This window comes from Polyodon spathula, chromosome 13, assembly GCF_017654505.1.
Source record: "Polyodon spathula isolate WHYD16114869_AA chromosome 13, ASM1765450v1, whole genome shotgun sequence".
In the NCBI taxonomy this organism is placed as follows: Eukaryota; Metazoa; Chordata; class Actinopteri; order Acipenseriformes; family Polyodontidae; genus Polyodon; species Polyodon spathula.
The window spans coordinates 33,799,288-33,821,984 of NC_054546.1; the positions used below are offsets into that span (position 1 = coordinate 33,799,288).

General features: G+C 39.2%; 2 protein-coding genes across 4 annotated transcripts; one reads left to right on the forward strand and one right to left on the reverse strand.

Moving 5' to 3' along the window:
• The first annotated feature begins 148 nt into the window (after window positions 1–148).
• ano10b (anoctamin 10b) lies at window positions 149–11,650 on the forward strand. Of its 3 annotated transcripts, XM_041268039.1 has the most exons (14): window positions 153–705; window positions 803–932; window positions 3,290–3,492; window positions 4,237–4,410; window positions 4,610–4,750; window positions 5,401–5,520; window positions 6,460–7,029; window positions 7,699–7,754; window positions 7,852–7,926; window positions 8,849–9,013; window positions 9,599–9,790; window positions 10,268–10,405; window positions 10,825–10,939; window positions 11,072–11,650. In XM_041268039.1, the coding sequence occupies exons 3-14, from the start codon at window positions 3,306–3,308 to the stop codon at window positions 11,077–11,079; spliced, it is 1,941 nt and encodes a 646-aa protein (XP_041123973.1). In that variant the 5' UTR covers window positions 153–705; window positions 803–932; window positions 3,290–3,305; the 3' UTR covers window positions 11,080–11,650. The 3 variants fall into 3 exon arrangements, with proteins under 3 accessions (XP_041123974.1, XP_041123973.1, XP_041123972.1); XM_041268038.1 differs by lacking the exon at window positions 803–932; XM_041268040.1 differs by lacking the exons at window positions 803–932; window positions 10,825–10,939; window positions 11,072–11,650 and having other exon boundaries at window positions 149–705; window positions 9,599–9,840; window positions 10,268–10,355.
• Window positions 11,651–12,632: 982 nt separating this feature from the next.
• On the reverse strand, window positions 12,633–21,668 carry LOC121325507. The gene is made up of 3 exons (XM_041268037.1): window positions 21,358–21,668; window positions 20,716–20,853; window positions 12,633–20,282 (listed from the first exon to the last, which is right to left on the reverse strand). Exons 1-3 carry the CDS (start codon window positions 21,630–21,632, stop codon window positions 18,500–18,502), a joined length of 2,196 nt encoding a protein of 731 aa, XP_041123971.1. The 5' UTR covers window positions 21,633–21,668; the 3' UTR covers window positions 12,633–18,499.
• Window positions 21,669–22,697: the final 1,029 nt, after the last annotated feature.

The window sequence follows — 22,697 nt, forward strand, 5'->3', positions numbered from 1 at the left end:
GTTGTGCTTGTGTGTGATTATTCATTTTTTTATTCTAATTTTTTTTAATTTTTTTTTTTTTTTTTTTTTTTTTTAAATAGCCATCAGAAAAATAATAATGAGGTGAAATTGTGGAGGTTAGGCATCTCTGCTAATTCAATAGTTTACATGACTGGAGTTCTGGGTTCAAATACAGCTCAGGTCACAAGTGTTATTAGCTTATTGAGCTCAATTTGGCCACTGACTGCCATATAATTCAGCAGGGTTATGGGGCTATATTAGCATTACATTGCACATACGAGTGGTGGGTTATTATATTATAAAATATATCCATGCTTAAACAACTCTAAAATGTCTATTTCTGTAACAAACACGGCATTTGTTGGTTAAAATATTTTTTTCATACACATTTTTACAGACATTATCTTTTAAGAACAATAACATCAAAAAGAAACCTAAACAAGAACTTTGTACCACCTTTCAGGGGGCTATTTTTTTCAAGGCGAGTTATAGTTTGGGATGTTAATAATAACAGGGAGGCTTTAGGACCCTGTGATTAACAGGCCAATGTTTTTGGGGTGGTTACCGGAAGAGAAGGAAAACAAACAGCACTCTCCACGGTTCAGCTCCACTCAGGTGCCCGGGCATGTAGTCTAAGTCAGAGAATGGGCAAAGCAGAGCGCCAGCCCGCCCACCACTGAAACGAGAACACTCTGCTCTTTACAGGTAACACTTCCTCTATTAATCTTTTCATTTCCTCTTTCTCTCTGCAAAATAGATTCTTAAAGATTGTTTTTGACGGTCTATCTTATGCTGTGAACAGCATTTCAGGGCAGGAATGGGATGCCTAGAATGTGGCAGTCTCATAAGTCCCAGGACTCCTCCCCGGCCTTAGTGGAACTTGCTCCCAGTTGTCTGCGGTGGTGTAACTGAGCCAAGACCAAGTATCTACGGTATACACTCGATCCAGAACCGGAGCTTCTGTAATTTACAATACACACTTTGTTTATAATTAATTGTTTGGTGAATCTTCTAATCTTGCATTTTCTCTGTATTCTGCTCGCCTCCGAACACTTACAGTATTTACATTTTATATGCACACAAATGTGAAAAGGGGACATTAGATGAGAATGTATAATTAAAGTAAAAAAAATATAATGTTCTTTGTGATACCAGTGTCAGTGGTTATAAAGACAATAAAAAGAAAGACGCCATATGGCAAGAAATAGCAGAACATTTGGAAATTGATGATACGTCTAGCGCTGTTTATTTCACCTTACTTTTATCAAACCAACCGGGAGCCCACACACTGGTTTCGTGTTTCTGAAAATATCGCTTTTCTTTGTTTCAATAATGTTGACCAATAATAATAATCACATTCACACAGTAACTGAGAAGATTTTATTAAAACTGGAAATCAATAAAAGTATATTAAACCCATGATCTCAATATTTACAGAAAAATGTGTGTTATATATATATATATATATATATATATATATATATATATATATATATATATATATATAAGGTGTATGTTAAACCAGATCACATATAAACATTCACTGTTTTAGTGTGTGGTGTACCCATACTGTTTCTTTTAAAAAAAAAAAAATGTCATCTTCACAAAAGGAGCACAAGCAGACAGTAGCTACAGTTTTATTTTGTATTTACTTATTTATTTTTATGTGCTTGTGATGTCTTCGTGCATTGGTCCGTGGTGAAGCTGTCAGCCATGTGCAAAAATTTCGATCTATCACTCAGTACCTACCACCAGCAAATCACATGATTCTGGTTTCTGGGCCCCACTGAGTTCAAATATATTGAGAACAGTGATAATAGTAACAACTCTACATTAGAGCAACAGAACCACTCAGAATTATTTAAACATCATACAACATAAGGAGACACGTAAGGAGGCACACCCCTTCCAAACAGCTGGCTTAAAACATTTAATGGAGAATCTGGTTAAAGCTGACTCGTGTTTTACAGTTTATCGTGTAAAACTGACTCGATGTTTTGCGATTAACACGTAATGTTTAATATATACAGTACTGTTTACAAACAGTTTTCCTGTTGCACAGGTAGGTATTTTGCACAAATAAGATACACGGCGGCATTGGTGACGTCAGACAGGAAAAAACAGCTGTTTACTTTTTTTCTTCTGTTTTTGTTGGCACAGCCGTTGTTCAGTTTAAACGAAAATGTAGTCATAAAAGGGCACTGCTTATTTTGTACGACCCTGAGGGACGTGTTTTGTGTAAATAATAAGCTGTCGTTCTTTGGCAGTTAAGATTTCTTGCATTGTTTATATCGCAGTTACATAGATCATGTCGAATAGTGTTTACTGCGTACTTGTTTATAAAGTACTGATTTCCATTGTCCGTTGGAGTCCGTTATAAATGTAGTGCACTCATTTCTTGTTTATTTAAGTCCTTTCTCTGGCGATAGCTGAGTGCTGTTTGCAAGAGTGGCTTTGTTAGATGCCATTTTAATGTCACAAGCCTTATTTGGTAATGACTATCAAAACAAGAGCTGCAAATTCCTTCAGCCGCGTCTCATTCTATAAACGAACATGCAGGCAGGATGCTAAGCACTCGCTGTTCGGTCCAGTTTACTGGGATTTATAGAAAGAAAGGGAATTTAGTGTTTTACACGAAAGTGGCAAAGTAGAAAGAGAGCACATTCCCCGTTTTAATGTTTTGGTAATTTTTTAAAAGCCTTTCACATCAAAAAGTTACACAGTGATGGTTAAATTTCTAAATCTATGAATTTTGTTTTAAAACTTGCAGTTAAAACAAAATATGATAAAGAACTAGAACGGGTGGTCAAATTCATCATATTGCCCTGTCTATGTGGCGATCAAAGGTATTGCTAGAAATTCAGAAAAATGAAGTGTGTAAAAGCATGCCCAAACAAATAATGCCTTTCAACATGCCCAAAAACCGATTTTAATATTAATTGATTTTCAGAACTCAGAACTAGAATTTAACCATCATTCTACAGGGTTTTTGAAAAAGTAAAATATAAGCATGTGTACTAGCATTTTTAGCTACATCGAATTGTAGTGAAACTAAATGCTTCCCTTACTTATAGTGTAAATTCATTTTCCATGAGTTCTTGCTTCCACCCACTGATCTGGGATAGTCAGGACAAATTCAAATCAATGCATTTACTTACATGAGACTAGGTTTGGGGCAGTGTCTGTCAAGCTAGTACTGGCAAAACAGTTGACTTGATGTTTGCAGCTCTGATTTAGAAATGCTTTTAAGTATGTCTTTGTGTGTTTAAAGTTTTAAATGCTGGTTTAGGTGTTTATTTGCCAAGATGCTGTTCCAGAGGGTCTCTAGGGGGGTCGTCAACATAGCTACCGGTTCCTGGACCAAAGTGACCTGCAAGTGCTGCTTCACTGACACTGTTCGGCCACTGCTGGTGATTGAACTGAACAAAGACGTCCAGCTGGAGACCAAACAGTGGATCATATCGAAAGTAGAGGCTCCAGCTAATAAACAAGGTAAGAGGGCTTTGCTCTCACAGGTATGGATCTTTTTCAATTACATCTTTCAACCGCTGTCGTTTGTTCCGAGTGGTTTCACTATTTCTGTTTTGTTCACCCTGTCTTAGTTATTTGAGGATACTTGGTCGAGGCAAGTGCTCTCCCTGGTAGTTGGATTTACAAGTTGTGTTAAGAAGGAGTCATATGCCATTTCTACCATTTCAAGTTCTGTCACTCCACATTATGGGGGGGGGGTTGTACCAGTTGATACCTGGGAAGATCATGGTGTCTCCATCCTTGCACCCATCGCTATTGTTGATGCATAAAGTAGTGCTGCCATTGATATCCACATTTGGCAGTCTATGTCCAATGGTTTTTTACCCTCCTAATCTCTACTATACAGCGCCACATCTTCCTCTGTCCTGTCTTGTCTGCCCCTTCTAAACAGCCTAAACCCACATTAATAAAAAACTGTATATTAAACATAGTTAACTGCAATTCAACTTCACTGAACATGTTCCCAGGTTAAATACAAATTGAGTAGTTGATTTAAATTAAGAATACAGTTTTACTGTTGTATCCTCTCAGATTAAAGACCATGAAACATGGCATAACTTTCAGGAAGTTAATTGAATGGGTTTTATCTGAAAAGTTCACTGGTGATGGATGAACCGAAGGAGTTTTACTGTCTCCTATTTCTTTCCTTTTTAGTTTTGCTGACAACAGTTGTTATTTTGTTTTGAAGTGTCATGTTCCCCGTAGGAGCTCAGCTACTGGCTCACCCCGGTGAGGATGACGATGGTGACATGATCCTGGTGGCTGCTCCTTCGTGCACACTCCTGAGGAATGCTGAGGCCCTGGGGCTTTCTAAAACCTACCATGACGGGACCATGCTGGCCTTCTCGTACCCGGACAGAGCCAGCTTCAAAAACGCAGGTACCAGAACATACCCAGTGTATAAAACTCAAGATCTGTGAAACAAGAAGTATTTTTTATATTTGAGGCATGCTGTAGTAATTCTAGGGGCGAGGTTCGGTTAGCTGAGCTAAGCGTATTGGTTAATCAGTTTTTATCGACCAAGTCTACCTTTCTCAAAATGTTGTAATTGTAATTTGTTTTCTGTTATTCATTTTAGACCATATTGAAGAGCTCCTGACTCTGGCAGAACAGCAGTACATTGCTAAAAAACAGCTGGATGATTTAAAAGCCGGCACTAATGAGTCGATCCCTGGCTGTTCCAAAGACAAAGGGAGTCTGTACCCTGGAGAGCCGATATGTAAGTAAGAAAAATTTTCTACTCTCAGAACTGTTTAAAATTATTACAACTAACAAAACAATTCCATAAATATTTTGAACTTCCATTAGCTCCATAGGTCACACATGCACAGTTTCGAAAGAGACGCATGTTATATGTAGCACAGTTTCTGCTTTATTTTTCGGTTATTTGTTTGCACTTACATTTCCTGGGCCATGTCACCTCAGCATTGTATTCTGGGTAAAAGCTTGTTACTGGCTGGAAGCATGTCAGTCAATAGGGGAAGCAGCCGATTGGTTATTAACAGGAAAGAAGCCAGCAATTTCACTTTCCTGGTGACCTGACCCAGGAAGTACAAGACAGTCTGAAAACATGGCTTGGAAACAGATTTTTTTTAAACCTAGTGTAGTTAGTACATGCTCTGAAAAGTACACGTTTTGCTGTAATGTGTGCTTTTTTCAAAACTGCACATTTCAACCTATATTAAATGGATGTGAATGGCAGATACATTTATGGATCTATTTTGTTAATTACTTTAATACAAGAAAAATATAATTAAGTATGGTAGTTTACAATAATAAAGGAGAGAGGAACAAGTGTAAAATAAATAAATAAATAAATAAATAAATTCCTGGCAGTTTCATGTGATTTGCCCCTTCTTGTTGCTTTAGTTCAGAAGCTGGAGAAGATCGGAATAGTGAAGACGATGTACCCACTGCATGACAAAGAGAAACTGAGTGCCTTCTCAAAACAGTGGTACTCCCAGTTTAATTCTGGGGTGCAGCCATTGGGTAAGGATAAAGACTACCTGTAAAGCACTAATTCACCCTGTAGGCTGGAGGTGGTAATTGCCCAGGTTTCTTCCCTTAATTGCGCTTTCCTATTAGTGTACTGTCTCTCAGCAATTGTCTGGGTCCCCGTAATGTGTACTGAGGTTTGTAATTATTCTGAAAAAATACATAAAAAGCGCAGCTACCAAATTATTTAAAAGTTTGCATTAGCAGCAAATCAAGTGGGACTTGCAACAACCCAGCTATTTTCCATTATTTTTCACATTTAGATTTAATTTCTTTATACCATCTGTTGGCCAATGGAAAATGGTCCCTTGATGGTTCTGTCAAGCAGATACATTACTCGACCCTGCGGTTAGGAATGTGTTTATTGAAGGAAAAAGGATGGATACAAGAAAACTAACAAAATGAACATCACAGTAAAATGTAGCACTAGTGGGAAGAGAACAGTATTTCATTCGCACGATTCCAACTATTCACAAACATTGTAGATGAAAAATTGATGAATGACATAAAATAGTATCTATTCAGAGATGCCAAAATATTTAGTGAGCAAGTAGTCTGAGTGAAGAAACATGTGGATACAGTATATAAGACAGTAGCGATGAACACCAAATGACAAATAAGCTCTCTGAGGTTAAAAATAAAGTATTTCATAATATATACATTCAAGAAGGTTAAAATACAGTTTACAATATTCACAATATTAAAATGACAGTTTAACAACATTGTACCTGTTTTTTATCTGCAACTGCAAACTGTTTAGCGTGTAACAGACCTCGCTACAGCTCAGCACAATGCAATCATAGTGCTAATCTGTCTCAGTAAAAATGTCTGTAGCATAACATCAAATATACTTCATGTTTATTTCAGATTCAATCATTTTTTTCCTTCAGTTTCCTTCTTGGTTAATTACATTCTTTTTCTTTCCCCACACAGATTACATCCACTCCTATTTCGGTGGGACTGTGGCTTTTTATTTCAGTTTTCTGGGCTTCTACACTCTCTCGCTGCTGCTCCCTGCTGTTCTGGGTGCTGTACTATACTTCCTGCCCTGGCACTCCGTGAATGGCCATGTCCTGTTGGCCGTTTTCAATGTGGTTTGGTCCACAGTGGTCCTGGAGCTGTGGAAGAGACGGAGTGCAGAGCTGGCTTACGGTTGGGGTACCCTGCTGCTTAACAGCACCTTCGAAGAGCCACGACCCAGCTACCGGGGCACTATGGGACACAACCCAGTAACGAGACGCTGGGAGCCTTACTTCCCTAGTGCTGAGCGGAAGAAGAGGATCTGGTTTGTGTCCGCCCCTGTGGTGTGTGCCTTTCTGTGGCTCTCAGTGATGGGGATGGTGGCCTACTTCTACTTAGAGTGGTGTGTGAAGGATTATTACAGCCGGGAGCCCTCGTGGCTGGCTATGCCCCTGCTGTACCTTCCCTCAGTGCTGCACATACTGTACGTGGACTTCATGAATAATGTTTACAAGACAGTGGCACACAAGCTGACAGAGTGGGGTAAGCTGCCTACCCCTACTGAAATAATACAATGGCTCTTAGTCAAATGTTTGTTCATTGTTAGGAGTAAAACAGGAAGGTAAGAAAAACACTGCTATGTACACACAGTGTCATATAATCCCTTTACTCTTAAATGTTCTTTATTCTCAAATATAAAGGTCCATTAAACTAGACTAGTTAAATAAAGGGGCATTTCCAATACAGCTTAATAAGAGAAAGCAGAACATAAAGCCCACGTTCCTTATGGATATCGATACATGTAAAGAACAGCACAGTGTCCAATGAGCGGCTGTCATGCTAAGATGTTTACAGCAGATGCTTGAGTTTATCACATACTGCGTTACACATAGACCTGTAATAAACAAAACATGCAGCCAACATGTACAAAAAACTACAAGAATTGTAATAAATTCAATGACAAACACTTCGACTAGAAGTCTTTTTTAAATATTTGAAGACTTTGGAAAGACTTCTAATCCAAGGATAGGAACCAAAACAATTTGGAAACCCTTGTAATATATAATACACACTGACATGCTGTCAAGGTGACAATTTCAACTGCTTACGCACCAGTCCTAGCGGCCCATGTTGGCTATACACCCTGTGCACATTGCTAATGATAGGGTTTCTCATCTTTGTTGTCTAATTAATTTCTCTTTCTTTTCCCAGAGAATCACAGAGTGGAGTCAGACTTCCAGAAACACTATACTCTGAAGGTTTTGATGGTAGGTGTGAGTTTTTTGTCCCTCGTCACCGTCACTGTTAATCTTCACCTGGTGAGGCCTGGAAATTATTCACTATGTGCTCTCCTTGTCATTGCAGTTTAGATTCATCAACTGTTTTGCTGTCTTGTTTTATATCGCCTTTTACAAGCAAGACCTGGAGCTGCTCAGAAAGGTAAGGGTATTTAAAAAAAACTTTATAAAATGGAAATGCATTTTTTTTTTTTTTTAAATATACATTCTAATATGTTTTGGTAAATATATTGTGATATGTGCTACTTCTGCATTTTTTTTTCTATCTTCTGTTCTTTTCTGTTTTAAAATGAACTTTCCTGAAGATATCTATAATGTGTATACATTAAGGAGTTGACTTTGCTTCCATCTTAACAGACCCAAGAGGGACGGTTCTTAATATTATCATCACATTGTTATAAAGAGATGTGCCTGTCATTTTGTGTGTGTGTATCTTTACAAGTGTTACAGAACTCCCTGCAGTGTTTGCAAGAAACACAGTACTTTACCCTTTGCTGTTCCATGTCCCAAGCTATATCAACTTATTCCCTATAGTTTTTATAGAGTTTTTTTGATTCACACATCATAAGTAAATAAACTAGGGAATTACTTTTTCAACCTTTACAGGGAAACGTTCAAGATTTTTTCTGCTGAACATCGCAGTGCATCCAGTTCATAATCCCTCCTGCAACAATTCTGGTGCTTTGGTTAAAACGAAGCATTGTTGCAGGAGGGTTGTGATCTGGATGTTTATAAGAGGTTTTTTTTTTTTTTTTTTTTTTTTAATCCTGCTGAATGTTCCACTGATCACAGCAAAAGTACAGTAATGTATTTCATAGAAATTTAGGGGGTTCTGTAACACTAAGTATGTCAAATAAGGACCCACACAAGGGTACAGTGTGAGGCAAAGCACTAGCATTTTGGGTTGCTATTTTAAAATATGTTTAATGTAGCCAACAAGCTATGAAAGTCAATGGTATTTGGCAGCTGACTGCGATTGTGTAGAACGCTCACCGTGGAGACGACCCTGTGGTGACTGTTTTCTAACGTATTAATAAATGCCTGTGTTTCTCTCCCTCCTGAAGAGGCTGGCGTCCCTGTTGATTGTCAGTCAGATAATAAACCAGGTTACAGAGGCGCTGGTGCCGTACCTGCTGGAGAGATTTTTCCCGAGCAAGGGGACGAAACAGAGAGAAGCTGACCCGCACATTGACAAGCTCCGAGCCCAGGGCTGCCAGCCGGAATACCCTGTGAGTCTGCATTGTACTGAATAGTTCAACACATGTAAAGGAATTACTTTGAATCAAGAATATAGCGCTGAAATACATCTAATATATGTTAATGTTTAACAGTATGGATCCTATTCACAAAGGCTTTACTTGTGAGTTATTAAAACTGTGTTCAAACTGATTCCAGACTGATCTGACTTTTCAGACTAACCCTCTGGTTCAACTCAGTCTTGCTGGGGAATAGGTCTCAGGTTGATTTTGGATAGAACAGTTTTCACAAGATCAGTTTAAATAAAAATATAATTTACATATGTATGCATATTCATCCTTTAGAAAAAAATACAAACTTTAATATAATCTATATATATATATATATTATATATATATATCATATATATTTATAATAAAGTTCAATTCATGAGAAAGATTCAACCTTTAATAGGGTCCTATGTCATGATTCAGATTTAGCAGGGCACAAATTATACATTCAAGCTATATCTGCCAGTTAAACCACTGATCATTATACTTCCCCATTCTCCTCACTGCTGTTTGTTTCAGTTGGTATGGCTCGCCACTTGTAAAATCAAAGTTTTGCTTTATTTTTAGGGGTTATTTGCCGAGTACATAGAGCTTTTTGTGCAGTTTGGCTACCTCAGTCTCTTCTCCTGCGTGTACCCGCTCACAGCAGCCCTGCTCTTTCTCAACAACGTGACTGAGATCCGCACTGACGCTCTAAAACTCTGCAAGCTCTTCAGAAAGCCCTTTGTGGCTCCTGCTGCCAACATCGGGATCTGGCAGGTAGAGTAAGAAAGAAGCAAGTGCAGCAAGCTGGATAGTAGTCACAGAAGGTACAGCACAAGGCAATCACAGGATTTCTGTACGATCAAATTCAGTTATACATTGGAGTTTGTATATACAGTTCATGTATTAGATTAGTTTACCAGTCTGCTGTTTACAGTGGAGTGAGAGAGCTATTTGTATTTTTACAAATATACTGGTATTGGAAGAGTTAAGATGCATGATATCAAAGAATCACATTTATCCCCAACTATGAACTGGCAGTATATAAAGTAATACTAAAATAAACTTTCAAAATCATGTTTACGCTCATACTGGAAATTCTGACTTTGTGTCTTCCCTCTGATTTTGCTATGCCCTGGGTTGCACCCATCAGACATTCTTGAAATGTGAGGATGATAACCCACTATCAATAACTATGTTGAAACGATTCTATCTGTATTGTATATAATGAACCATCCGTCCCTCTCTCCTTAGACAGCGTTTGAAGCCCTGGGGTTTGTGTCAGTGATCTCCAACTGCTGGCTCATCCTCATCTCTCCACAGGTCACAGGTTACTGCCAAGAGAATGGGGTTAGCTTTCGAAATGCCCTACTCTGTACCATTGTTTTGGAGGTAGGAACACTCAATGCAGGCTAGCGCCCAGTGCTAAAGGTGGTTGTTGAATCGTGTACTCAAGCTGTCTAATTATGTTAAAAAAAAAAATGCACTAAATTAATTCTGCTAAACCCGAGTCATAATGAAATAGCTTGTTGGATTTCCCAGTATAGGTCGCCCTAAGTTTTTGCTTGTGGAGACTAAAAACATGAACACTATGTGTGTCTGAGCTTCACAATGGGAATTTACTAGCAGTTAGGCAAACTCTGACTGGCAGTTAGTTTGTTGTGACTCTAAATTATAGTTAGACAGCAGAAATAAACCTGTATGACATCGAGGTACCTCCATACTTAAGCTATTAAAATAGATTATTTTGATCTATTTTTTCCATGTTCTCCCAGCTAGTTCCCCCCTCATGGTTTTCCTCTGTGTTGCAGCATGTACTCATCATTCTGAAGGCTGTTATAGCGTTTGTGATTCCAGACCTACCCAAGTGGGTGAGGATAAAAGTTGCTCAGCTTGAATTTCGGAGGTGCCAAGCTCTCAAAACAGGTAAATACACAAAGTACCACCTCTTAGTCCTTCATATATATTACAACCCCCAGAGCCAGTTAAAATATCTGTGAACTGCCTGTGTTTGTGTTACACTTTGTAAGCCTCACCATGTATTTATTTTAATTTCAGTTGCCTAAAGCCATGGGTACACTTAAATAAGGAGATTCAATCTTGGATTAATATGAAATGACACTAGAGCCAATTCACACAATGGGAGGACTGCCACTCGGCTTGCTATTTAATGGGAAGTCCGTGGCAAAAGACTGTTCTCAATTCCTAGTCTGAAAACCCTGTATGCTATCCTGGAACAAGAACTTTACAATCAAGACCATCCCTGAAGTGATCTGTTCTAAAATCAATCTAAAACCAAACACTGCCTAATAACAGATCTTCTCTGTCAATGGAAGCTGAGATCTGTCACTTCCAGGGTTTGATGTGCATTCAACTGCAGTGTCTATATTCCCTCCGAGAGAACGAATGACTCCCATGACAGCTTTTATGATTTTTTAAAAAAATATAGCATTGTGTTACTGACGATACATACAGCAGGTATAATAACTCCTGTAGCCACATTCTAACCACAGAATTTGTTTTATTCACTGTATTTAAGTCTCCTGTACAGAGGGTTGCTTCACAAGAGCTGACATTTTTATTACTGATATCGTATTGGTAGTTTACTGTGTATAAATTGTATTTGATAATTCTGAAGAACATGAACATGACCATTTTTTCCATAAAAGAAAAAGCCATGATGCATCTTAGGACAGGTACTTTGTACACATACATGATGTTTAGAAAACAGCGAAGTGGTCTGTATTCTTTGGAATGCATTGATGGCAAGTGAAAAAGATGTAATTTTATGAAAAGTATTTGTTATGTTACACATTTTATGTATTAATATATCTGCTATAAAACAGTTGGTAGTACAATTTCTGCAAGAGCATATCCTAGCCTCCCTTTCTTCATCTAGTCACTAAAATAGTCCTCCATATAAACACAGGCACTTAGACACACACCTAATTAGATTTTTATTTTTATTTTTATCCAATAACGTGAAATTATTTTGAGTCAGCAACATGAAATCCTCTGAGCTGTGGATAATAATTTCTGTATGCTCTTGTTAACATGGTCTGGGACATTTGGAGTGTGGTGTTAATTTTCATTTATATGAAGAACTGTAGCCAATCTTCCAGCAATTCCAGTTGTTGGCACAGTCCCCAGAACTCAATACAACTGAGTACCAGGGATGTGCTGGAAAATGTAATTAGTCAGTGTCTGCAGGTACAGTACCACCATTCCTGGGTCAATGTTACATACCCTGACAGACACAAGGAAGGATATTCCATGGGATGTCCATAGCAGATTGGGTTAACTGTGCCTCTGTATGTTGTATCAGTAGTCCTTTGAAAAGGGGCACACATCAGCCTGATACTGAAAGGTATTCCTGATAGTGTTAGGACCAAGTACTGGATACCGACAAGGTACTGTGCTTTTCAATAACAAAGACTAAGCAATTTATTAACTTGTATTATCAACTGTTTTATATTATATATATATTTTTAAGAGTTCTGGTGGGCTTCAGCTACTCACAAATCTGCTACCAAACTCCCATGAAGCCTGAACTTTGTTCCCAATGTTATGTAAAAAAAACAAAACAAAACGAAAAAAATGCTTGTTAGCTGGACTGGTGTAAAAATGAAATATTTTTATTTACAAATTTATTTTTTACAGAATTGTACAGTTTTATACTCTGGATACACTATACGGCAATGGAATAAATAAACAAAACAGTTTAAGCAGTATTAGTTTCTTTCGCAGTCAGCAAGCACATTTTATTTTGGGTGGGGTAGAGAAGGGTTGCATATGATAATAAGCAGGGGTTACAATACCAAAGGGTGAAAAAGTGCCAGTTACAACAAAACCCACATTTATATCAAGTACTTTCTTATTTATTCAGACCAAGGGCCCAAATAGCACAAAACATAATCCAGTGTGAAGGAATGGAAGTGTATACTGTAGTTGCTGACAGAGATGCAGTTGTTTTCAATTGTTTCTTGTCATTCATGATATTCTTAGTTATTTTGTTTTCTAAGGTTTCTACTGCCTTACTTTAACAAAATAAAATTTGTAATTGTATTAACCTCATTAAGCTTTAAGGTTCCAGGATTCAAATGAACCCCAACTATTTGAAAACTCAATTCTACACCTAGTATAAAACAGTGGTCTATGTAAACCCATTTTTGATCTAGCAGGTCCAAAAGACATAAGTAGTTTCCTTTAACCTGTTTTAAGTTGTTAGGTAATTATTAAAATTGAATAAAACCCTCTTTGAAATTTGTTAATTACACAAAAGTCTCGCTTACACAATTACAGAGTACCAATCAATAACATTCTGACAGTGTGACTTGATAAAGAACCAAAGAAAGCCACTTATATTTTATCTGCGACTATTTTTCTTATCCATTTGATATAAAATCATTCTGATTTCACTTCCGATTTAATATTTAAAAAATATGTTAAAGGGAAATACTAGAAAATATCTCGGTATGTGCACACCCCTGATAAGCAGCTTGATCAACAACTGGACAGCTGTATAAAATCGAGCACTATCACTAACGTGCTTTACATTGCATGTGAAACAAAGGAAAATACAAAATATAGAAAACTGAAACAAATCAAACCGGAATGATTTCAAAACACATTTGTAATATTGGAAAACTTGCAACCAGCTTTAAAAAGCCAGTATCTTCCCAGTGGAATGAGTTTGTCGATAAGAGGCGGTAAAGAAGCAAGAGCCACTACAGAGGATAAGAATCCAAGAGATAACCTCACGCCTGATGTTCGTGAAAGAGAAAGAACAAAACGCTTTGATATGTATTTCAGGATCATATATGGGTCTATGGGTCGGAGATATATCTATATAATCTCACTGGTAAAATATGTTGTTCTTGTGTGTGATATTGGAGAAACTACACAGTGAGCCACCCTAGGGATGAAGGCATGTATTTGAATTGTCTGCTTCAGGGTAAGTGCATCTTTGTGGACACATATTAAAACAAGCCACTCATCTGACTAAGGTTTTTCTGGTTAAATATTCTTTCATAAATAAAAATAAATGAATCTCAAAAAGATCAAGATTTTAGTTAGGCTTCCCAATCTACCGTCACATATACGTCAAAGCAGAGCCTAAAACAGCACTTAAAGCCAGGCTATAGTAGTGCAGCAAGCAAGATGGAGGATGCGATACCCAGAGTCTCTTTTAAAGCTTGCCAAGTTACAGAAAGTTTCACTTCTCGGCTAAACCAAAAATGTATCAAATAATTTTTTGTGTCAATATACTTGACATAGTCCTACATCTTGGGCTAGACGCTCAAAGCTATTTACTCCAAATTGTTATTAGCGCATTTTTTCTAAAAAGAGAAAAATAAAAAACAAATTTACAACTGTAAAACAAATACAAAAACAACCTGAGACTGTTAACAACCCCCTCAAGTTGGGGTAGTTTATTTCTGTTTAGGTTACTTTTATTAGATGTTTTTCTCCTTTCTGGAAAACAACAGCTTGTGACAATTTGGAGTAAAGAACTTTGAGAATCTAGCCGATTGTGTTTTGTTGAAAGCAGTGAACACCAGAATTTGAAATGCAGACCCTTAGGTTAATCTCTGGGGCTATACACCTTACATGAGCCCCACTGTGTAACTCTACAGCATATAGCAGATAACTTGCATACTCAGCACCAATCTCACCAATAGGTGAAGATTACAAAAGGCCCTATTTCAAAGCTTTAAAGATGAACTAGCTAATAATTTACTTAGAGGTTAAAAGTCGTTTACAATTTGAAATTACAATTTAAATTTATAAAAGAAGTGTATTACTTCACAATTTCAAAAAATGCATTTTGCACTTGTCCTAAACTTTTAAAACAGGTCCTAAAGATTAATTCTTTGTGTTACACGTACAGTAATAGTACCCAATGTCACATTTGCAACTAGGTGGTCCTATTACCTGTCAACTAACATGTTATGGCAAATAAATGGGCTTTAAAATAAGGTATTTGAGACTGTGTTTTACCCAGGCCTTACCAACAGCAAAACTTACTGATTGAATTAAAACAGCCCTTATTATAAACACCCTTTAAATAAAGTACAATACAGTTTTGTGAATATGTCCTATTGGGACCTATTTGGAAAATATGCAGCTGGAATTGTAGGCAGTTTACATCTTATGATAATCTTTTAGATGCAGGTGTAAACATGAACATGGGGTCATCTTCAGAAAGCTTTACTTTAAAAGAAAATTAGACACTTCTTAAAAACAACCTTTGCAAAATTAAACTCACAACATAAAGCTTTGTGAATAGGGCTGTTTTTTTTTTTTTTTTTTTCTTTTTTAAGCTTGACCTAAAGTTTTATCCCAAGATGGAAACAGCTTGAAATTCAAGTTGCTAACTTTAAGACCAGCAATTCTTAGGAACTGGAACACCAAAGCAGGTTAACAGCAGCTACAGTAATTTAACTCAGTAGCTAGTGGACTGAAGCATTTACAGTGAAGCATTGGCCAGCTGAAAACCTGCAGAACTAATGGGTAAAACCACTTCCGGTCTTTAAGAGGATGCTTACTGCCACCCTCAAGCAGCACAGATTTTATCAATCAACCCACAGAAGATGAAGATTACCTGTAATAGGATTTCTTCATTGGATGGTGAACTCCCGTTCTCCATGTTGCTTGGGTCAGGAGAAAGAACCAGATCTTTCCCAGAGATCATGCTCATTCACGCCAAATATGTGCTCCTCCTCCTCCATAACCCCCCCACCATACCCAAGTGAGGTTGTCTAAATTTCACCCCAAAAAAAACCCAAACCAAACAACAAGAAAGAGAAGGGGGACAGGAGGGTGGGATATGGGTGTGTGGAGTTCATCATCCAATAAAGAAAACAGGTAATCTTCATCTTCTTACCTTGTCTGATGAACACCACACAACGTGAACTATACCAAAGTATATAGACTAAAGGATGGTAGGTTAGATTCTGGTAGAGGAAACCACAAATAAAACCGAATGAGCAAAGCTAGGTTGAGAGCATGATACATTGCAGTAATAGTGTTTGATAAAAGTATTGAAAGATGCCCAAGTAGCAGCCTTGCAGATGTCCTGAATCGAAACAGATTTTAATTTAGTAGTAGCCAATCCCCTTACTGAGTGGGCTTTGATGGGTTTTGGAACCGTTTTGCTGTCAAGACTGTAACAGAACGCAATGCATGATGTTATCCAGCAAGAAACCATCTGTTTAGCGACAGGTTTCCCGTTGTCTGGTGACTTGAAAGAGATAAAAAGTTGTCCTGATGGTCTGCTACCGATAGTCCTGTGGATGTAGAAGGTTAAGGCTCCTCTGACATCTATTAGAGCTAGCTTCTTTTGATTTGTGAGGTTTTGTCCTGCACACAATCCTGTCCTTAAAAAAGGGCTGAAAATACAACGCATCAATAACCAGTGCTTAGAGCTCGCTTAACCTTCTTGCAGATGTCATTGCCATCAAAAATGCCGTTTTCCACGTCAGATACTTCATGTCACAAGTTGCCACCGGCCAGTAGGGGACTACTAATATGAGACTGGCCCTGACTCTTACCTTCCTGAGTACCTCTGGGATTAGAGGTAAGGGCAGGTATGCATACATCAGGTCGTTTGACCATGAAATGGACAGACAGTCTGTTGCTATTGCTGCATCCTGGTGAACACGGGAGCAAAAGAGTGGCAGCTGGGTATTTTCTGCTGTTGCAAATAGGTCTATTTTTGGGCGACCTAGTTTGCTGAATATCCACTCTAGAATGTCTGGCCGAATCCGCCATTCGTGGGGTACCATTACGCTGCTGAGTAGGTCTGCAACGCTGTTGATGAGTCCTGGTAAAGAAGTTGCTTTTATAGAGATGTCCTGTGTTCTGCACCAGTTCCAGATGTTCATGGCTAGAGTGCAGAGTATCTGTGTATTCAAAAACGTCCTCCTCGAGGGCAGAGTCAATGATGTCGTCGTCATCTCCTAGGGTGGGGGCACCTGGAAAGTATTGCTCCTGTGTACTTCTGGGTGCAGCAGTACCTGAACGTGCTGTGTGAGCTACAGGCTGTAAAGTTTGAGTCTGTTTTAACTGCTCATATCCTTTAGCCACTGAGAAAGAGATCTTTAGGCATTGGTAGCTGCGGAAGGGATGGTTGAGCTGTGGATGCTGGAGCCTCCGTAGTGGCAGGCGTTGATTTCGCCAGCAAGTCTCCCTCCCTGCTCCTTTTCCTTGAAGGAGAAAAGCCTGAACCTCGTTGTTCTCTAGGGCTGCCTGCCTTTTTTGGTAGAGAACGATCTTTAACTTCCTTGTGAGCTGGAGTGACTGACATGTCTACACACATTAAACATATTTGCGTTAGAAGATGGAGAAAGTGGGGAGCCACACTTAAAACAGATGGAAGGCATAGAAGCAGAAAAATGAAGAGAAAAAACTATCCTAATCCTATAGGATTTTTTTTTTCTCCCGAACAAAAATAATAAAGTGAAACGCATGTTAGTCCTTACGCAAGCAAATGCAGGAGAAATCTGGACAACCTGATTTAGGTATGGGTGGATTTTATGGAGGAGGAGCACATCTTTGGCACCAATGAAGAGATGTGGTTCTTTCTCCTGATCCACGCAACATGGAGACCGGGAGTTCACGTTGTGTGGCGTTCCTCAGACAAGGTAAGAAATGTACATATCTCAAATCAACCTTCAAAACGGCTGTCAAGGTCTATCAAGATTAGATCATGCATCTATCAGAATCAGTGCCAAAATGGAAACAAGCTATTAACGGTTTATGGATGTTTTTAGCCCCAGTTTCTCCCTTTCTGATCTCAACTGCATTGAAACTTGCTTAAAAGTGTAGGGCTGGAGCAGCCACCAGCTTCCACATGTCATTACTGACCGCCAGTGCTGCTGGCTTCCAGAACACTGGTGTGGGTCATCTCAGCTTCTGCTCTTCTTCCTCGTGATTGAAGAAGAGATCCCTTAAAGCCAGACCTGGAAACTAACTTCAGGCAGGACTAGGGCTCTGATGAAGAATACCCTCAAGCAAGGCAGATCAGTCAAGCATTCCTAGCATGCAGTGTTAAACTCACAGGTTAGTTTCACATCAGTACATATCATTCAGCCAGCTGATGTCACGAAAGCTAAAGCAGGGTTTTCTGTAAATAAAATGAGCCCTACTGATTGAAATAGTTGCATTAACAAGTAGTTATCCTTATTTGAAAACTAATATATCACAGTATGGATTAAAATACAGTAATCAGAAACAGCTGCATATCAGTTAAGTCAGTCCAGTTTCTATAATAAGATCAGTACATCCTAGTCAGTCCGGGAAAACAACTGACAGAAGTTACTTCAGCCTCTGGTGTACAATAAAATAAAACACAATTCTAAATACTCTCACATGGAGATTTCTCCTTTTTATTCAGTCTATTGTATACAATAAAATAAAATCTGGAGGTCCTGCTCAATCCTTGGCCATCTCAAGCTGCCAGTTACAGAATCACTCTAACCCTGTCTATAGTACATGGCAGCAATTAAACTGTCCAAACGGCATCAGACTTTCCTTTGAACTGGGCTTGATTTTAAATGAAAGGGCTTTCTCACACAAAGGGAACTGTAGAAGCCGGTCCCTTAGATTCACATTCTTGTTTTTGGCCGGATCAATCCTGATCATGGGCTCTGGACCCATTTCGTAGCTGGTTGCTAGGCATACGCCCCCCTGGCTGGAAAAAGTGGACTCTTTACCCCCAGCGACCCTCCTGGGGCTCTTGAAACAAGAACTCGCACCACCTTCCCTGTCCTGGGGACCCCATCGCTCCCTGTCCAGGGGCCGAATAGAGATGTTGTCTTTGGTAAGTGAACTTATTTGGAGTTCAAGGGCAGCTGGACCTGTGTCAACACAATGGTTCTTGAAGGTCTTCGGTGATCCAGATGGTGCTGTGGTTTTCTGTTCCACCTTGGGTGTGTTGTTGTTGTGCTCCTTCATGGGTTCTTCTCCACTATCTGGGCTTGCCTCCTTGGGCTTTCCTTGGCAGCACTGTGTCCTACTCCTAATGCAATTAGATAGCATTTTCTCATTCTGTACTTTGATAACTGTCTGAGAATCACTGCAGCTGTTTTTGTCAAGACTGTTGCATTCTGTGCTTGGATGATTTTGGTTCCCTGGATTCTGTGAGATCCGACTCTGAACTGTGGTATATTTTAAATGCTCTTCCTCATTAACGATATAGTGTCCCTTTGGAATTCTGTGATTGTCTAAAACATCTTGTCTCTCTAAATTTTGTTCTTCCTGCACTCTGATTTCCTCTAAACCTTGAACTTTTTCAACTTCCTTACATTGTCTAATAGGGTCTTCTAACACTTTCTTGCGTTCTGCTGACATGATCTGGCTTTCTAAACCATTCTTGACTTCTGGTTGTTTCCCAGTACTTTCATGGTCATCTAGTTCTGTAGGACTTTCTGGAAAATGTTGTTCTTGAACATTCTGCTTTTCCAGGCTTTTATCTTCCACATGCTTGTGTCCTTCAATAACTGTCTGCCCCTCTAGACATGTGTAATCATGAAGGCATGGCTTGCTTCCAAGATTCCCATTAACTTCCAGATCTGTGCAACCTTTAAGTTTCTGAAATTCTAAACTTTCTTTGCCTTCAAGAATGTTATGGTGTCTTAGTGCTTTGTTGCTTTCTACATCCGGAAGATGTCTGTCTTGCTCCAGTTCTTCCAGGCTTTTATGACCTTTAAGAACTCCCTTGCCCTCTAGACCCTGGCTTCCTTCCATATCAGCTTGCTCCTCAAAAATATCTCCTAGTCCTTCCACAGATCTTGTATTTTTATGGCATTCTTTAGAATGAAGACAGAATCTTAATTCTCCACAAACTAAGTGTTTTGCTCCTTCTGTTTGGTCTTGGTTGTTCATGGCAGCACAACCCAAATTCTGATTACGGGCCTTGCAGTTCAAATCTGGCAATGCAATTGATGTTGCTTCCTCCTCCTCTTCCTCCTCCTCCTCTTCCTCACAGATCTGCTGCAGGGCACAGATGTTTCTTCCAGAAGGCAGCTCCCCTGACCCGCTTGACCTTAAGAACAGTTGCTGCCCGACTCCATGCCCACTGAGAGGGTTGTCCTCTTCCCTGTTGATGGGGATGGTCAAGGACTTCCTGCTGTCAGTTTCAGTTTGCTCAGTGAAGTCCTTGTAGGGTCCAACAGCCGAGTGCGGGATGTCCGGAGACGACAACACCAACACTCCACCAGTCAGCTCCCGGGGTCTTCCCAAATCCAGAGGTTCAGAGAGAGGTCGTCTAAAACAGGAATAGTAAAAAATTATTTAATGCCAGTAAGAAATCGGTGTGTATTTTTTATGTGAAAAGCTTTGTTACCAAGTGGTTCCAAAAAATGCCTTCACTTTAACTTTTAAAGTCCTTTTTCTGAGGTTTTCTTATTAAGGACAGATGGGTTAGAGCTAGAAGACATCCAGATTAAACTTTTCCTTTCAGATCCTTGCAATCAAAAATTCTAAAAAGATAACAAAAGTACAGTTACGAACACCATGGGGTTGTTCAGAAATGTCCACGTCTGTAATTAAACATAAGTGCCATCACCATGACATATCCATTGTATGAACTTGTTAAACTACATACAGTTGAACAGATGCCTCCATATACCAATCCATACTGTAACGTGTATGAGATGAAAGTAAAAGCTTCTACACTCAGTATCTGATCTGGTCCCTACCTGTTTTGACCTGGTTCTGCCCAGTTGCACTCTGCATGCGGGGTCTGTCCCGGTCGATCTTGCTTTTCCCGAAGGATCCTCTCAGCCAGAAGAAAGTATGTGGCAGTTATGTGGTTATACCGATCAGCCTCCAGAGCTCTGAGGAAGGGAGACATGTGTTAACAAAAGACCAATACCATATATTGGTTTCAGTTTACACATCACATCATTGGTTCAAGTATAAAATGTTCCTTGCAAACGTTACTATAAAAAAGCAATTTAACAACTGTGAAGTTCAATTTTTGTGTTACTCTTATTTCTTGAATAATGAGTTTGCACTGGAAAATGAGATATTAACTGTGATCAAATTGCATTCGAATTGTTATCTGCTTGTATGATGATCATCAATGTCAAACGTTTTTTTCTGCTTCTAACGCACTATAAGGAGTGTCAGAAGTGAAAGACTGGGTGAATGCTAATTCTGGATAGACAGTCTTCACTCAGTCTTTGTTTCTGACAAGCCCCAACCTGTTAGACCGTAACCTCCTCTGTGCTGTACTGGCTATGTTTACAGAGGCAGAGAGTTTCAGTTCTTCACCCTTCAATGGCCCGGAACCCTTTCGCTAATGAAGGGCTAAGGATCAGAATGAAAGAGCATCTCACTCCTGGATGGTGTCCCGGTCAGCGATGTGGCCGCAGGTCATGGCCTGGATGATGATCTCGTGCTCCTCCTCGGAGATGCTCTTGTAGGAGGTGAGAGGAACGGTGGTGCGGCTGGCGGGCAAAGGATCCACCCCACTGAGCCACGGGTGACTCTCTATCTCCTCCAGCGATGCCCGCTTCAGGGGGTCCCGCTGAAGCATGCGTGAGATCAGACTGCAACACAACAAACAGAACCACGTCAAACCCTTTAGGACACAGCATCCTGCCACTTTCATTCAAGAAACCACATAGGACAGAAGGACAGCCCCTTGAAAATCCCAGAGTTGGCAGTATACTGACCAGATCTACAAGATCAGATTGAGAGCACGAACTGAAGTCCACACAAGACTGTTTCGAAGTACAGTACTTTCCAGAAACACAAACTGCACATGCGCTTCCTGCATAGCAAATGGAAGTTAATGTCAAGTCAGAAGTTATTTAATGACCTAAATGATGTAAACAACTTTTGATCTTTAACTCTATTGTATATTAATCTCCCAGGGGTGATCTATTGACCCCTTTATTATTTACGACTCTATATTCCATTATTTATAGTACAGAAATGTCCCTCAGGCAGTGTGCTACTTGGGAAGGCTATTTCTAATCCTAATTTAAACGGACACAAAATTTCTTCTCATCTCCAAGACAACAACATCCTTTTGTTAAAAACAGCCTCTCTCTGTTCTCTACAGCCTTGAAGGGTGATTACTACATGAACCACCGCAAACTGAAACAGATTCACATGGAAAAACAAGTCATGCATTCATGTCAAAAACCTATAGGAACAAGTCCTAAAATGACTGAAATAGTTTAAAAGAGACCGAAAAAAGATTTCAAAACACATGTTTAAAACATAAGCAAGCAATGAGTTTGGTGGTCTCACACACAGCAGGATATAGCCAAGGGAAACTCTCAATACGCTGGCTGGCACAATGCCTGAGACTATCTGTCCATATATATATATATATATATATATATATATATATATATATATATATATATATATATATATATATATATATATATATATATATATATAAAAAAATAGGTATTTGTTGTTGAAGAAGCATATCCACTCCTGCAGCTGGGCGAGCAGTATGTGGTAAGATGAACTAGCTTGCAAAGGCCAAGAAATGCTTTCCTCCCTCCATCTCGCCCACCACTTGAGTAGAATGACCCTTTTATAATTCCTTACACCCCACTAGAGGGCAGCGCTGCCACAGCAGGAGGGCTGCATGAGCTCCAGCCTGACGCTAATGAGAACAGTTTGAGCTCTAATGTGCCACAGTGAGCTAGGAAAG

Excerpts from the sequence above, each read along its gene's own strand:
- ano10b (XM_041268039.1), top strand. The coding sequence starts at position 3,306 with ATGCTGTTCCAGAGGGTCTCTAGGGGGGTCGTCAACATAGCTACCGGT. Across the intron at positions 7,927-8,848 it reads ACCTGGAGCTGCTCAGAAAG|AGGCTGGCGTCCCTGTTGAT; the intron begins GTAAGGGTATTT and ends TCCCTCCTGAAG. Across the intron at positions 10,406-10,824 it reads TCTGTACCATTGTTTTGGAG|CATGTACTCATCATTCTGAA; the intron begins GTAGGAACACTC and ends TCTGTGTTGCAG.
- LOC121325507 (XM_041268037.1), bottom strand. The coding sequence starts at position 21,632 with ATGAAAGTGGCAGGATGCTGTGTCCTAAAGGGTTTGACGTGGTTCTGT. Across the intron at positions 20,854-21,357 it reads GACCGGGACACCATCCAGGA|AGCTCTGGAGGCTGATCGGT; the intron begins GTGAGATGCTCT and ends TCCCTTCCTCAG. Across the intron at positions 20,283-20,715 it reads GCAGAACCAGGTCAAAACAG|ACGACCTCTCTCTGAACCTC; the intron begins GTAGGGACCAGA and ends TTCCTGTTTTAG.